General features: G+C 29.6%; 1 protein-coding gene across 1 annotated transcript; it reads right to left on the bottom strand.

The window, feature by feature from the left end:
• Nucleotides 1–5,634: 5,634 nt before the first annotated feature.
• Nucleotides 5,635–16,508, bottom strand: LOC107451780 (very low-density lipoprotein receptor). The gene is made up of 5 exons (XM_043053705.2): nucleotides 16,387–16,508; nucleotides 13,426–13,668; nucleotides 11,838–12,041; nucleotides 10,184–10,438; nucleotides 5,635–5,904 (listed from the first exon to the last, which is right to left on the bottom strand). The coding sequence occupies exons 1-5, from the start codon at nucleotides 16,451–16,453 to the stop codon at nucleotides 5,654–5,656; spliced, it is 1,020 nt and encodes a 339-aa protein (XP_042909639.1). The 5' UTR covers nucleotides 16,454–16,508; the 3' UTR covers nucleotides 5,635–5,653.
• Nucleotides 16,509–16,595: the final 87 nt, after the last annotated feature.

Raw genomic sequence — 16,595 nt, 5'->3', positions numbered from 1 at the left:
ACATTTTTTACTAAAATTATGCTTATGCCCGACCTTGTCAAACAACGCCCAGTCAAATCTCTAAGAACTTCAGAACTATTTGTGCTATTGAAAACTATTATAATTACTATTTTAACTTTTGAAAACTCGAAGGTATTAATTTAGCAGCTGATATTATAATTCGTTTACAAATTTTAATTATTCCGTTAGGCAGAAATGTTCGGAAAATAATTTTCTCGCATAACTTCAGCATTAGCCATTGTTACAAATAAAACTGTAGACTGTTCTGTTTCAACTTATACTGCACATTCAAATATTTTTTACTAGCTCCAAGATCACAAAGCTATCTGAAACCCCGTGTTTGCTTTGTTTATGTTTGTGCTTTTAAATCGCGTTTCTATAGAGTAAAACAATTTTAAATCAATGGTAATTTAAATAAATAAAAATAATAAACTAAAAATTAAATTCAATAGATAAAATTTCTTTTTCGTGCAAATCCATAAAAAGTTTGATATTAAAATTATATTTGATTTTAAAATTACATTATACGATTATATTAAAAAATTATATTATAATATTCTTCCGAATTTAAAAATAAATTAATGCCCATAACCTTCAAAATTAAAAATAATTAAATAAATAACAACAATTTTGCGAAAACATTAAAGAACATAAGAATATTATTCAATAAATTTTTATTTTACTTTGAATTTTCGATTTCCAAGAAATGTACTTTTAAATCGTTACTTTTTTTGTTTAGTACTTGTACTTTTACTTGTACTTTTTACTCGCTACTTTTTAAAATAAGAGCTTTTTACTTTTTACTCGTTATGTTTTTAAGAATACTTGTACTTTTACTCATTACTTTTTAAAAGTAACGTTGCCATAAGTGATCCAATTAGATCTAATGTAGATTCACCTGCTCTAAAGTTGAATTGTATAAGTATTTTTAAAACTAAAAGTTTAAAAAAGTTTTAAAACTTGAGCTTTGAAATTTTTTTAAAAATATGTGCTCGTGCTCTTTTAAAAAGCAAATATTTTTAAATTTCGCTTCTTATTCTGCAATTTATAACGGAAGTAATGATTTAATAATACAATTGTATTTTAAAATCTGCATTCAACTTGTGTTTTAAATATGAAAGCTTTTAAAATAAATGTATTAAAAATGTCTTTTCTAAAAAAAATGACAAAGTATCATTGATTCAAGTAAAGGGGTAATCAATGGTGGCCGTACTTTAGGTGGTTGTAGACCATCGATAGCGAATTTTTGTAATTTCAATTAAATTATCACTTCTTATGATTTTTTTAATGATTAAGAAGAAAAAATGGTTTTAAGGAAACAAATAATTAAAAAAAAATTTTTTTTTTGAGTAAAATATGATGAAAAAAATCTCTGCAGGAAAATATAATATTAAAAAATGTTATTGATAGATTTAAATATTTTTATTAAGCATTAAATGTCTTGGAGTAAAAGAATTATGATACGCCTGCTTAAAATATTCTATAGCCAAAATAAATGTCAACACTCCAGAAACGTTAGAAATGAAGGGAAAAAACATAAGAAAAATAGCTGGTTGTAAATTGTTAAATTTGAATTATATTTTAATGATTCTAGTTTAAAACCTGTTTATAATAATCAAAAAGTAATAATTTCAGGCTCCCGAAGTATAGCGGTTTAGATCCAAAGTTTAGATCCTTTATTATTAGCTTTATTTTTTGCGTATTTTACCATATCTCTTAAACATTTAAACGAATTAAAAAAATTTGCACACAATTATAAAATTTGTTTATCCCTATACAATTGCCTGCGAAAAATAGTTTTCAATAAATATTTATTATCTTTTATTATTTTTTTTAATAATAGTCTAAAAACCTTTTAATTCTGAGTTACACAATTTTTTTCTATCATTTTAAAGAATGCAATTTTGCTTGGCAAAATAGAAGATTGAGTGAAATCGCTTGACTAGTCCTTGAGAAAGCGAATTTCAACGAAGCATTACTTTTAAAATTCGTTACTTAAGATTATGAAATTTAGAATTTTGTAGAAAAATAATAAGCAAGAAAAATATCTAAGACATTTCGATAGTAGAAAATCAAAAATATTTTGTGATATTAGAACAGAAGCAGCAAAAGTATTGTTTGTTTGAAATATAGAAATATATAGACAATTATTTTGAACTTTTTTCGATACAATGCTCTTTTTTACCAAAAGGTTTATCCGGGCAAAAATACTCCTTCTTTAATAATTGTCTTGTTCAGTCATCCTTTTTTTTCGAATTTTCGACTTGGTTGATTTCAATATATTTTTTTTTTAAATTCATCAATATTCTACTAGTTTTGACGGCACTATTTAGAAACTTTAAACTTAGTCTGATAAACAACTTGATTTTGGAATGAAATGAATTCAAGAACTTTGAAACAAATTATATAAATCTCTCACAGATGTAACAGAATAATGCAAATTGTGCTAATATAATTCATAATTCAAACGTGCTAATATAATTCAAAAATATTTCATCATTTTTACATGTGCGTTTGGCAAATTTCTGCCTATACGTATGGTAAATTTTGTTAGTGCATATAGTAGTATTTTGCCAAACGGTAGTAGCTAAAGTGTATAGTGAAATTGAACTATAGGTTAAAACTAATGGAGATATTCTACTTTACGTTTTACGCCAAACATATTAAAAATTTTCCTAAGGGATCCTCGGAGGTGGGCAAAGTTTCCACAGCCTGCCACCCCTTTAGTAAGTCTATGAAATAAGTTCCAAGCATTTTCTGGGACTTGGGGATTCCTCGTTCAGCTAACCACCTATAGGGAACATCTTGCACCCCAAAGTCTAAGGTCAAGAAAACTGGGATGGGCAGAGTAGGCGTTGACACTCAATGGCCTATTGCACCACTGAGTTTAGTTTTTTTAGTTTATTGTTGTTGATGTAATTAATTTACGTCGCACTAGAGCTGCACAATGGGCTATTGACGACGGTCAGGGAAGCATCCCTGAGGAGGATCCGAAGACATGCCATCGCAATTTTGATCCTCTGCGGAGGGGATGGCACCCTCGCTTTGGTAGCCCGACGACCTGCACCGAAGTCGAGCACTGTAGACCAGTTACGGTAGAAAAGTTTAACGAGGACTAATACCGCACACCCTCGGTCCCTGCTCAGACTAATCCAAGTGGTCACCCACCCGCACACTGCCCGTAGCCAGTGATGCTTGACTTCGGTGATCTGCTGGGAACCGTGTCTTAACGATGAGTCTACTGCGGGACTTTATTTGGAAAACTTAATATCAATATATATAGAGCCAATTAAAAAGGAAGTTTGTAATGTATGGAAAAAGGAAATATTCGACTCCTTGAAAGGGATAAGTGCGGGAGAAAATTATTTGATTGTTGTAAATTTAGACTATCATGAATTAGCCTCGAGCAACAGTATCATGTAAAGTGATAATGAGGAACGTAAATGAAATATTTACCCCGACCTGCCCCAATTGAGGGCATACGGGTAAATGTTTATTAAAAACCAAGTAAAAAAAACATTAAAGAACATAAAATACAAAAAATGCATAAAATACATAAGATACAAAAGNTAACGAGGGCAGCGGACGTGGGAGCACAAATAGTATCCAAAAGAATTCAATTTCCTGCCAACTAATATTATCAAAACAACAATTATTTACTAAAATAAGAAATGATCAAATTGAGGAAAGGAATACAAATAAATCACATTTAAAAGCAAACCAGTTTGAAAAACTTTCACACGATTGTAAAATTTCTAAATTAATCTAATTACTGATACATCTTTTAGTGTGAAAATTAACCAATCTTTAATTTTCGCATTTAAAAAAGTGTCGTTGATTTTCACCAACACTGACTTATAACTTGGTCATTAATTGCTTATGATCCACCGTTCAAGAAGGAGGAATTTTTGGAAGTAAGTCCCAAAACAAATGACCGTGTCCTAAAAAAAGATAAGAAAATAGGAAAAAGTTCAAAACGATAATGAAATTTAAATTCGAACGAGAATTATCGGACATAGTATACTGCGGAAGTTTATCGAATGCGTCAATTCTAGATTCGTTCAATTAGATCTAATGTAGATTCACCTGCTCCAAATTTTAAGTATCTAAGTATTTTGAAAACTAAAAGTTTAAAAAAAGTTTTAAAGCTTAAGCTTTGAAATTTTTTTAAATATGTGTGCTCTTTTAAAAAGTAAATATTTTTAAATTTCGCTTCTTGTTCTGAAATTTATAAAACGGAAGTAATGATTTAATAATACAATTGTATTTTAAAATCTGCATTCAACTTGTATTTTAAATATGAAAGCTTTCAAAATAAATGTATTAAAAATGTCTTTTCTAAGAAAATCGACAAAATATCATTGATTCAAGTAAAGGGGGAATCAATAGTGACCGTACTTTAGGTGGCTGTACTCCATCGATAGCGAATTTTTGAAATTTCTATTAAATTATCATTTCTTATGATTTCATTAATGATTAAGAATAAAAAATGGTTTTAAGGAAGCAAATAAATTTTTTTTTTGAGTAAAATATGATGAAAAAAATGAAAATCCTAAATCAAATATTGGAAGAAATTTGCCTTCGTGGAGGACTTTTTGATAAAACAAACCCGCATAAATTGCGCCACATGGAAAGGAAAAGAACGAAAACCCATGTGCCAGTTCCAGAGCACTACTATGACTACTAAGATGATATGGTTGTGCGGTGAAGGTGAAAAAAATACTCTACTCTTTCTTTGGTGAGCAGTTAATAGGATCATAGAGCGTTTGCCTACCTATGAGGTGAACCGGGTTCAAATCTCAACAATGGCTGGTCGATACGAATCCGCATTCGGCTTGTACCGACCACAGTGCTGACATGAAATATCCTCAGTGGAAGAAGGATCATGGGTTAGAGTCCCTTTTGCCATCATGCTAACCGTGGGAGGTTCTCGTGATCTTCCTCTCCATGTAACGCAAATGAGGGTTCATTCCATCAAAAAGTCGCCCACGATGACAAATTTCTCCCAATACTTGATCCAGAAATTACCTTGCCTTCTGGATTGGGTTCAAAATTACAAGGCTACAAAGTTGAACATTAGTAGTCATAAACCCAAAAATTGGGTCGGATGTTCAACGCCAGTTATTAAAAAAAAAGATCCAGTGTTTGAAGTGAAAGAAGGCAGTTTATTAAACCTAAGCGGAGAGAGCGTGATTCACTCAACATGAAGCTGGATCAATTTCAATATAGGAGTGTTGGGCAGTTTTCATGGTCCCAACAAAAAGCATGATGATTTGCGATGGAAAATTATAATGGTAACCAATAAATTATGATGGATCGTGATGACTGTTGTTGGTCCAATATAAAAATCCATCATACTATGATGGGTATGCTACGTTGGTACAACATGAAAAGGTGCCAATTCCTAACTTGGGATGTCAAACAGGTTTGACGGTCCCATCAAGCTGTATGATAGTTTCTGATGGAAATTCAAGATTGTAATCATCACATTCATATTGGTTCATCAATGGAAAACCATTATGATATTTTTTCTTCGGTGAAGAAGTAGAAGAAGAAAAATGCACAGATATAGAGAAATAACTTATATGGAGATATCGGTTATAAAATATTTCACAAGAACGAATCTGAAGCCTATATAATTTAAATATATTTATTATTTATACAAAATATTTTTACAGTTTTCTTCGTCTTTCCCATCGAAACAATCTTCTTTTCCATCACAGACAAGTATTCTTTGCTTGCAGACATTTTTATCGCATCTTATTTGGGATTTTTCATCGCATTCGTGTGAGCCGCAACCGAATTCATCACTCGCATCCAAACAGTTAACTTCTCCGTCACATCTGAGATACTCCGGAATGCACTGTTGGTTGTCACAGTAAAAACCACTGCAATGGTTTTCAGCTAGAGGGAGATAAATGTATAAGTTATAAGGTGATCACAATGTTCGAGATTTTTAGTATAAAGTTAAACCTCACGGAAATGACCTCTCTCCATTTTGCAATAAAATGGTTGTTGATGGAGGTTGGTCGTTCTTAGAGGTTACCACCATTGTCTTCGAAATTGTTATCGAAAGTACATGATTTTAAATTTAGTCAGTGTCATTTTGTTGGTGCGGAAAGGCCGCTTCTTTTGGCCTCATGAAAAGACGATTCTATGAATAAAATTGAGTGTCTATAAAAATTATGCGCAAAAACAAATTTATATATAATTATGTTTTGTTGTTGTTGCACACCCCTATTAGCCAGCAGTGCTAGACCAGGTCCATGACGTTATACACCCTCAAAAAATCCAACACCGTCAATGGATCATCTGCTAAATCCTGTTTGGTGAGCCCGAGGCACGCGAGGATGTGGTGAGGCAAAGCCTGGTCTGAAGAACAGTTTGTACAAATTTCAAAGTTCTTGGATCCTTCCGAAAATTTCATTGATTTAAGGTGACCAACCTGTTCGAAAGCTGGCAAGAATAGTTTGTTCCTGACTATTAAAGCCTTGGTCCAGGGAGCCGCCAGAACACTGATACCATCGGTGCTTTAGGGGGACATTTCAAGTGGTCTTGTTCTTGTGTAAGATTTCCAAAAAGGTGAGGGGTGCCGACGGTACAGATGCCTCGCAAGCAACAGCTTTAGCCAAAGTGTCCGCTATCTCGTTTCCTTCAAGATATAATTGTAATTCATTCAAGATAATTATGTGTAAACATAATTTATATAATATGTATAAATATAATTATGCGTTAACTTAATATTAAAAACAAATTTGCGAATGATGAATCTATTTTAAATAAATAAACAAGTATGCTTTTTTGTTTAAGTTTGTATTTAACTTTATATCATAAAAATTAGTTAGCTTTAAAAGATGAGAACAAGTTTGTTTGTCTGAGATGCTCGTATTTTCTGAAATATTTTTTTCTTCTAATTTAACTTTTAACTCTTTTTTAACTCTAAAAGTAAATGATAAGGTAGCATCGTCTTCAGAACACTCTGACTGCAACATGAGCTCTACCGTCAAGAAGAGCTCTCTAAATAAGACACAAATATTTAGAATACACTTTAATCTACTTATTTGTTTTGTTAATATTTTTTATTTCGATATTTTTTGGTGTTTCCATGCCTGACCCTTTCCGCTTTTGGTTCAGAGGTTTGCTCGCTCGCTGGGGGAGGATTTGATGGTCGCTCCTAAAGGTTTTCTTCGACATAAAGTCTATGGAAAACGTTTCGCTCCTCCTAAATTTAGTTGCAAATAGAGGAAGTCGTTACACATAAGTGATTATTCATTGAGCTTTCACTGTAGTGAGGGTCAACGCCGCTGTTTTGGGTGCTCAACTTAACGTTACATTTTGTTTTGCACAGCAAAAACTATAAGACATAAAAACGTGAAAATGCTAAGAATGTAAAAACATGTGCACGGAGTTCCATGAAGTAAAAAAAAATATGATTCGATTGTTGGTTTTAAAATTATTAACTGTTAAACTTTTAGTAATAAGAAACACGTTTGTCGATCCGTTGAAGTGCAATTACAGTGCTGAAATTTAATGTGCAGATAGGATCAATTTGTATTATAACTTTAAAGCGAGGGTTTTCAGAAATTTCCATTTGCTTGAAGGTCATTGTAAATTCGAATGCTTTTTTGCGATTTTTTTCAGCTTTTTTGCTTTAAATAGTGACTATTTATCCATTGAATTTTTTTTCCCTTGATCTGTTTGTTTTATGAACTTTCGTACAAATAAATGTTAATCAAAAGTAACAAAACAAAAGAAAAAAGTAGAGATTGCGTGTTGCCAGATATAAATCTCAACATTTATTGTGAAATTTTTACAAAAGGAAAACGTTTGCTTATGTGTAAAATACAGGCATTCAAGAAGAAATAAACAATGATGAATGATAATTAATTACGGGTGTTGGCGATCGGAGCCTTCTAGTAATTAAAAAAATTCCAACCAAAAGAGCCAATTTTGGACATTCATGATGCTAACTGAGTCAAATGCAACACCCCAATTTCGAAGAACCACAATTTCTTTTTTATTTCCCTGAATTTGAGCCTAGATATTTACAAATAGAAGTGAGAATACAAGTTTAATTATAATATTGTGTGAATTATTTTCAGAGAGAACAATTTTGTGCTTTGATGCATTTACAAAATAAGTAGAGTACGAAAACGGACAATTGTTTTTCAAAAAAAAAAATGAAAGCATGTATTTTTTTATTTATTTATCAATCCTCAAAATAATTTTGCCAGTATTTAAGCATTTTCTTTCCTTATGAATTATTTCAGCAACAAAATACCATTTTTCTTCCTCTTAAATTCTAAGATTGTTCAAAAATTGTAACGTGTGTTAAAACGATAATTCCTTCTCAATATATATATATANTATATATATATATATACACTATTTAATACAATTTAGCAAGAATCCATTCATTTAGTCAAATAGCCATCACTAGGTAAAGTGCACAATTCAAATTAGTAACCCAACAATGTTTAAGCATTCTGCAGGTGTACTCTATCTGTTCTTACGTGTTTATTTACATTTGTATTTAATCTTCCTCTATATATGCTCAAGGTGTTCAGTAATTCCCGGCCCTTAGTTAGAAATCAGTTATTCTATAGATTATCTAGCTGATGTACAGAGAGATTAGCTAAGGTGATCAATTAAAGTGCCAGAAAATTGTTTCCTTTCTCAACTTGCCTATGTAATCTGCAAATTATCTAGATATTCTGCACATTATTTAAAATGCTCTCCTTAAAGTGAAAACAAGATCTTTACTGAAACAACAAAAGCGGTAATGTACGTTTAAATTTATCTACAGTTTCTTTATATATTTTTTGCTATCTAAAAAAATTCCGATGCTCGCATGGCTAACGAGAAACCTTATACTACGATCTGGTCAAGATATAATTGATACTTTTGTATTCCACACAATTGGCATTTGTATGAATTCCAAATTATTGACATAAATATAGTTTTGTTGCTATTGAAGATATATGTTGTCGAATTTGTTGTATTATTAACAGTTATATGATAACAATATTAAATACATTCGTGAGTTCGTTTCGTATTGGCATAAGGACATTATGTAATATTCCGTATTATGAATATTTTTGGTAAAATCTAAAAAAAACTTTAAAAAAAATTAAAAAAACTAATAAAAAATCATTTAAAAAATATATATTCCGTAAAATAAACAATTCTGGAATAGTCATCATATAGAGAAATATTAATAACCAATAATATTAATAATTCTCTAAAAAACCTATTTTAGAAGCTTATTTTAAATATGAAAAACATTGTTCGAAACTATTGTAAAATCGGAGGGGAAAAAAACTTAACAATTGAGAATAAAACAAACAATTTCTTTTTTCTAAATCCATGAATTTTCCGAATTATCGTTTTTTACTTAGTACTTTTTCCTTAAACTTTGAACTAGTATCGAACATAAGTAAAAGTACTAAACCTTAAAATAAACAAAGCACGTGTTAGAATTAAGAAAAATTATTTTATTTTCCTTATTTCTTAAAAAGTATGGCTAAATCTTACACTTTATAATAATATCAAATTCTTCCAAACTTTCTAACAGTATAGAATTCACACAAAAAATAATAAATAATGAAAATACTTAATATTTTCAATTGGATCAGAGATATATCTAACACTACCGAGTTATAAAAAAAATCAATGTAATCAAAAATTTCGAAATTGTCATTTTCATACATTGATTCATTCTCGGGGAAACAATCAATTTGGAATTACCATGCCGGTTTAAATTAACACAACTTTAGTAAGACATAGATGCATGGAGAGCTAAAGCTACGTAAAACATAAAAATAAACATTTACTAATCACGTCAGTTTGTGCTGACATCTATATTTTAGTTTGAGAACTATTTTGAACAGAAACAGTTATATTGTTGGATAAGCTGCTAAATGCAAAAAAAGGATGGCTAATATATACATATATATATATAATATAGTAACGTATGGTTCATATGGCAATGAATTTAAATTTACAATTTTTATCAAATTTATAGTTTTTATGAATTACACANTGTTAAAATAAGTCTTGCTTTATCAATTCTATAAAATTTTATTTTAAGATTCATGAAAGATAATGAATGTCAATCCATTCTTCTCTAATTTTATAGTGAGGCTGTTTTTTCAATTGCGTGAAGAACACCAATTATACTTACATTTAACTTTCGAATACTTTATCATGCAGTTTATTTCATCAGTTCCATCGGAGCAGTCGTGAATGCCATCACATATGGAATTTTTATTGATGCAGCGAGAATTATCACATTTCATTTGAGTCTTTATATCGCATTTGTGGTGTTCACACTCGGTTTCATCTTCGCCATTTAAGCAATCCCTTATTCCATCACATTTCCTGAGGTTGGAGATGCACCAATTGCTCCCACAATAGACGCCCCTACACTCTTCTTTTGCTGAAAATAAAGACCATGCAAAATATTTTTTTATTTCAGTTGAGAGCCGATCATCCGAACGTCGATGTACCGGATTGCCAGCAGATTTACTTAACATAAATGATATTAATGTATTCTCAAAAAAAAAAAATCTTAATCAATAGTGAATTAAGATTTTTCAAAATTTTAAATTTCATGATCTTAAGTAACGAAATTTTCTTTAAATATCGATTTCTCAAGAACTATTCTAACGATTTCACTCAATTTTCCAGTTTGCCATGTAGAATTACATTCTTTAAAATGATGTAAAATATTGTGTAACTTAGAATTGAAAGTTTTTTTTTACTATTATGAAATAAAATAACAAAAAATAATACGTATTTATTAATATAAATGTACTCTCAAAGGAAAATCTTAATTAATAAGAGTTTCATCTTTCAATAGTCCAGGGTCACCAATTGAAAAATATATAGCACTGGAAACTTATCGAGTGTTGACGGAATAGAGGACAAATTATGGTGTTAAAATTGGGATTCAAACATGAAATTGACTGGTTAGCTTTTTCGGTAGAAAGGAGCAAAGTGACTCCATAAGGAACTTACCACGCACTTATCATTAACAAATTATTTGGCATTCACTGTCCTAATTTCTACGAATAAAGCTCTCTTTGTTTCACCGTATTCAGTGAAAACCGGCTATAAGAGGGTTTTCTCACAGTTACAAGTTTGAATACCATTTATGGCTACTTAAGTGTTTTGGTTGAGTCAATGGTAAAATAACAATTAAATAAATTTTTATTTAACGTTTTTTGAAAATGCTAACAGTGTAAAATTATTGTTCATTGTAGCAATTTTTATTTATTTAGAAAAATTATTATAAAAAATTTGAGTTTAATTTCTATTTGTTAGACAGTTTTAATTAGTATATCAACTTATTATAAAAATGTTAAATGCATTCATTTAGCATAAAAATCTAATTTATAAATTTAACGAGAGAAAAAAAAGTCCAAATTTGATTTAAAAATAAAGTCAAATAAGTTTAAAAAACATCTTTATTGAAGTAAGGAATAAGCAATTTTAAAAGGATTATACGATGTATATTTAGCAGGAATAATAAAATGAACATTGCACTATAAAATTACTCATTTTTCTTTCATTTAAATATTTGTTTCTAATCGGAAAACAAACTTCAGCAAGGTGCCTATACAAAACAAGAAAAATAATTCATTTTGAAATGAATAAATTAATAATAAAATGAATAAATTTAATAATAAAATCAGTAAATTAATAAATATGAATAAATTAAATTAAATTAATAAATATAAATAAATTAAATTAAATTAATGAAAATGAATTATTTAAATTGATTAATAAATTATATTAAGTTAATGAAAATAATAAAGTAAGTTAATAATGCTTACTACAATTATTTTCATCAGCTAAATCCCCACAATCAGCTTCGCCATCACACTTGAAAGCTTTCAAAATACACTTATTTTCGCATTTAATGAAAACTTCCTCATCACACCAGAGTTGTTCCTCGCTATCATTTTCAATCAGATCATCTTCAGATGTATCATCATCGTGCGATTCAGGCCAATAGGCTTTTTCACAACTTGTTGCCTCTTTAAAAAAATGTGATTTCATAAACAAAAGGAATTAAGCATTAAAAATATATAACTGATTCCCGCAACCATAATTATAATAAAAATTTCTTCTAAGTGGTGACATTAGGTAGAGAAGAGCTATTAAATTCATTTCATTGGATGAAAAACGAACTTTTATTCATACTTTTTTTCCTTTTTTTAAGTCAGCCCTTATTGAATCAACAGTATGCTCTGAAAAGAAAGGATACAGTACCGTCACATCTAGTGCCCATGTATTTAATGTACCTAGAAAATAACGAATTGCTATAGTACTGGTTCTATGGTACGCTGAGGGTGGTAAATTTACCGGAAATAAACCAAAAAATTCTTCTTAGATTTAATAACAGTAGATTTAATGATTGTAAGAATGATTTTATTTTCTACTTTGCAAATCAATCTCCAATTTTTGCAGTTTCTACTATACGCTAAAATAGTGTTAAATAGCTATGTATTTTGTTGAAAAAAAATTATTTTCAAATAATGATTTTTTTTAAATGAACTATGAAAGCTTTGAAATGTACATTTATTAAGTTACTCAAGGTATTATATGCCAAATTAATACATACTTTTTCATGAAACGGTCATGTTATTGATGAGAAATTATTTCTATTAAAAAATTTAGCAAAACGCACTAAAAATAAACCTTTAAATTAATATAATTTTGCCTAAAAAAACTGCAAGAAAATCGACGTGATTAGTTTATTTATTTAAGTCGTATTTTTGTTGAATTAACTAAGAGAAGGTCTCCAAATGCTAAGCGTTTATAAACCCATTCAATTTTAGGACGTGCATCTCATACAGAGTTTAAATAGTTTTCAAATCTTTGATGAAGGGGAAAAAGGCACCAAAAAAACGGATGCCGCTGAATATTTTTCGATCTAATGATTGGATCTGAACGTTCTAAGCACAATCATAATGACTCAAAGGGATACTAGTTTGGAAAATCAGAAATACAATTCTAGAAGAAAACGAAGAGTAATTTAAGATATGTGTGTTCACAAGGCAGCACTTGATCAGGAGACACACTTATTCTTAAAAATATTGAAGATTTAAATTTAAGATAAGATTATGAAAAAAAATTGTTAACTAAAAACTTTAAAACCTTTAGGCCAAGTATAAGGGACTTAAACTATGACATATTTTTATTTTCCTTAGTGACAGAGCTTCAAAAAACATCGTTAAAAACCATACGGTAGCTCAGAAGCTGTGCACGTTAAAATATCTATTTTCAAAAAAGTTGAAAACAGTCTTTACCTATAAACAACAGGAGACAACAGTCTAATTGAAGTTATTAAAAATACAATAATTTTTAGTTTTCTTATGGATTTCGAATGTTCTGATTTGTACAGTATGCAAGACTTACCTTCATCAGTGTGGTCGCTACAGTCATATAATCCATCGCACACTTCCCACTCAGGGATGCACTGTCCATTGCCGCATCTGAACTGATGCCTACTTGGGCATTTTCTCTTTTCACATCCTGCCTCATCGCTGCCATCCAAGCAGTCTTCATGACCGTCGCATATCCAACGAGTCTGGATACACTCTCCGTTGAGACATAAGAATGGGTCAGAGTATATCCACGTGCAGTCAGAAGCAGAAGTGACTTATGAAGTGAAGAATAAAAGAGAAGAAAAAAAATATTATTAGATTGTGATGATTCCATCGAACCAATAAATTTTTAAAATGAGTTTTTTTACGGGCTGGCAAAAAATATGGTCAAAGTTTAAAACAAAATATTTTGTTTCCGTAACGTATTACATAAATTGAAGAAGTTGGCGAGTTATAGAATTTTTAACAGCCTTTTTAGTTAAGAATATTTTGGCTCCCTACAGTTTTATACTGTCGTATCACCCGAGAACGTGGGCCGGGATAGCCTGGTCGGTAGAGCGCTGGACCCATGTCTAAGAGTTCGTGGGTTCGAACCCCGCCAGTCGAAGACTCATGACGAAGTAAAATGGTGACTGATGCACGTTAAATCTTTCGAGTCGTAAAGTTCTCCATGCTCCCATGACAAATCAATACCTCTGGGGGTACTGAATTGGAGAATGATCGTTCTCTTATTAAGGTCAAAATTACGATCTGTGGACGGATGTATGAATAGGTCCGCCCTATAAACGGGCGTGACGTATGGGTGAGGCAGAAGTAGAATTCCTGGCCATAGATGGCGCCACTGGAAAGCAAGAAGAATCGTACCCCTCTGCCTTAACAGGCATACGTGAACCACAACAACACGAGAATTTTATTATTTTTTTTGGTCCCTATAATTCTATTTGAACCCATGTAAGTATGTAATTTTATCATGCTAATGATTTATTTTATATAGATGCGATTCTTAAACACGTTCGAGTGATAAAGTTAATAAAAATGTTATCAAAATGTATTTTAAGAGATCAATGCCTGGGACATCATTTATTTCACCACCAATAGGTCGAGCGAAAAAACTGCCTGCTGACAAAAATATTTTGCATTTTCGAATTTTGGATAGAACATATATTAATTTTCAGCAATAAAAAATAATGTTTTTTTTTTTTACATCGAAATTTGAAAAAAAAAAAGTCCGACAAATCAATGAATGAATGAAATCACTGAGTTAATAGCAATGAAAAGACTTTTATTGCTTTATTGATATTACATACATTTACAGGCTTGTGTGCTCAATTTAGACTTATAAGTATTAAAGATTTATATTCGAAAACATTTTGAATAAGAAAAATAGTAAGAATTGTGATTTCCTTGTTTAAAAAAAAAAAAAAAAAAAACCTAAAATTTGAATCTAAATATACTTTTGCATCTATGCATATCTAACAATTTAATAAGTTGGCTTAATACTTGCTACATTTTTATTCTTATAACATCTAGAATCTTATGAAACAAAAGTCGTATTCCTATTTAGATATTATATAATTATGTATTATGTAAAAATGTGTTTATTTTTAAAATAGATTTATTGTAACTCTTTAAGTTAATTATATTTATTACAGCTTGTTGATTTATATGGTATGGTATTTAAAATTCGTTAATTATGTAGCTGAAAAGCTATAAAAAAGAAGTTGAAATTAAGTGTTTTCAAGCATCATAAACTATTGTAGTAATGCTATTATTACATAAACTACTTAGAGTTGACAAAAATAAACAAACATTATTTTTATCATTCATTGTTTTCCTTAAATATATTGCGAAATTCACAGTTTAGCATTTTTCACTGTTTATTCTTTCAGACTAAAAACAAGAAACATCCTTTTGATTTTTTTTTGTTGAAAAGTAGGTCACTAAACATCATGAGATAAAATAATCAAAGTAGTAAAAGTTTTCACTTTTCTGCAAAAAAGAAATCTTGAAATTTGCCAAAAATTTCTCCTTAATTTTTTAGAGCCAATTTTAAAACATTTTTTGACATATATTTAGCATTTTAATAATTTTAACGCATAACTGGTACCTTTATGTTTCTAATGACCCCTCCCTGAAAAAAAGACAAAATTTTTCAAAAATGAAAAAGTTTTAGAGGTTACTGACATATGAACCACCTTGTCAAACGACGCCCTTATGGTAAAAGAAATCAGATTTCTAAGTGCCCCTCCCCCTCGGTCCCACTTTTGGATCGAAAAATTCTGAACATTTTATTTTAGCTGTTTTTTATTAAGTATTTTCCTACAAAATTTTCAAAAATCTCTAAACGCAAATATTATATCTATCTATAAATATATATATATATATATATANTCAGATTTCTAAGTGCCCCCCCCCGGTCCCACTTTTGGATCGAAAAATTCTGAACATTTTATTTTTTTGCTGTTTTTTATTAACTATTTCCCTACAAAATTTTCAAAAATCTCTAAACGCAAATATTATATCTATCTATTAATATATATATAAATATATATATAAATATAAATATTTAATATGCAGTTTTCATTTGTGCAATTTTGAGTGTTTCTTTAAACTTGAAACAATTTTTAAAAGTAATCAATAGTTTCTAAAAAATATCAATTTTAAAATATTTAAATGAAAAAAGTTATTAAATTCACATAAAGTCTGATTGTAAAAAATTCATAAGGGCTAAAAAATAAGCACTGAAAAAACAAAAAAAACAATTATCATTTTACATCTTTCTTCGCAATCATTAAGTTAAAAAAATATTTCGTATTTAAAATACAAAAAATTATCAACGATAAAACAAAATTGCTTCGTAATTTTTTTTTAATAACTTGATTAAATAATAAAAAGAAAACTTAGGGAAATTGTAAAAAAAAAAATATTGATACTTTTAAAGACTATAATTAAAAAATTTGCAATATTAATCAAGAAAAGTTTTAATAATTACCAATAGGATATGATTCACTCTTTGTCGCGATTAGAAATAAAAGTAAAAAGCAATTTAAAAAGGGCATTTTTTTTTAATTCAAGTTGCTTATATTTTTATTATCTATAAAGGAAAAGTAAACCGATTACTCTATGAAGCAGGAAATATTTCATACATCACTTCCGACTTTAGATTTTAAACGAATAATCGAACAAGAATAGTGTGTGTAA

The sequence above is a fragment of the Parasteatoda tepidariorum genome, chromosome 10 (genome assembly GCF_043381705.1).
Source record: "Parasteatoda tepidariorum isolate YZ-2023 chromosome 10, CAS_Ptep_4.0, whole genome shotgun sequence".
Classification (NCBI taxonomy): domain Eukaryota; kingdom Metazoa; phylum Arthropoda; class Arachnida; order Araneae; family Theridiidae; genus Parasteatoda; species Parasteatoda tepidariorum.
Note: the sequence above shows the minus strand (reverse complement) of the source record. Positions and strands in the feature narration are given on the sequence as shown.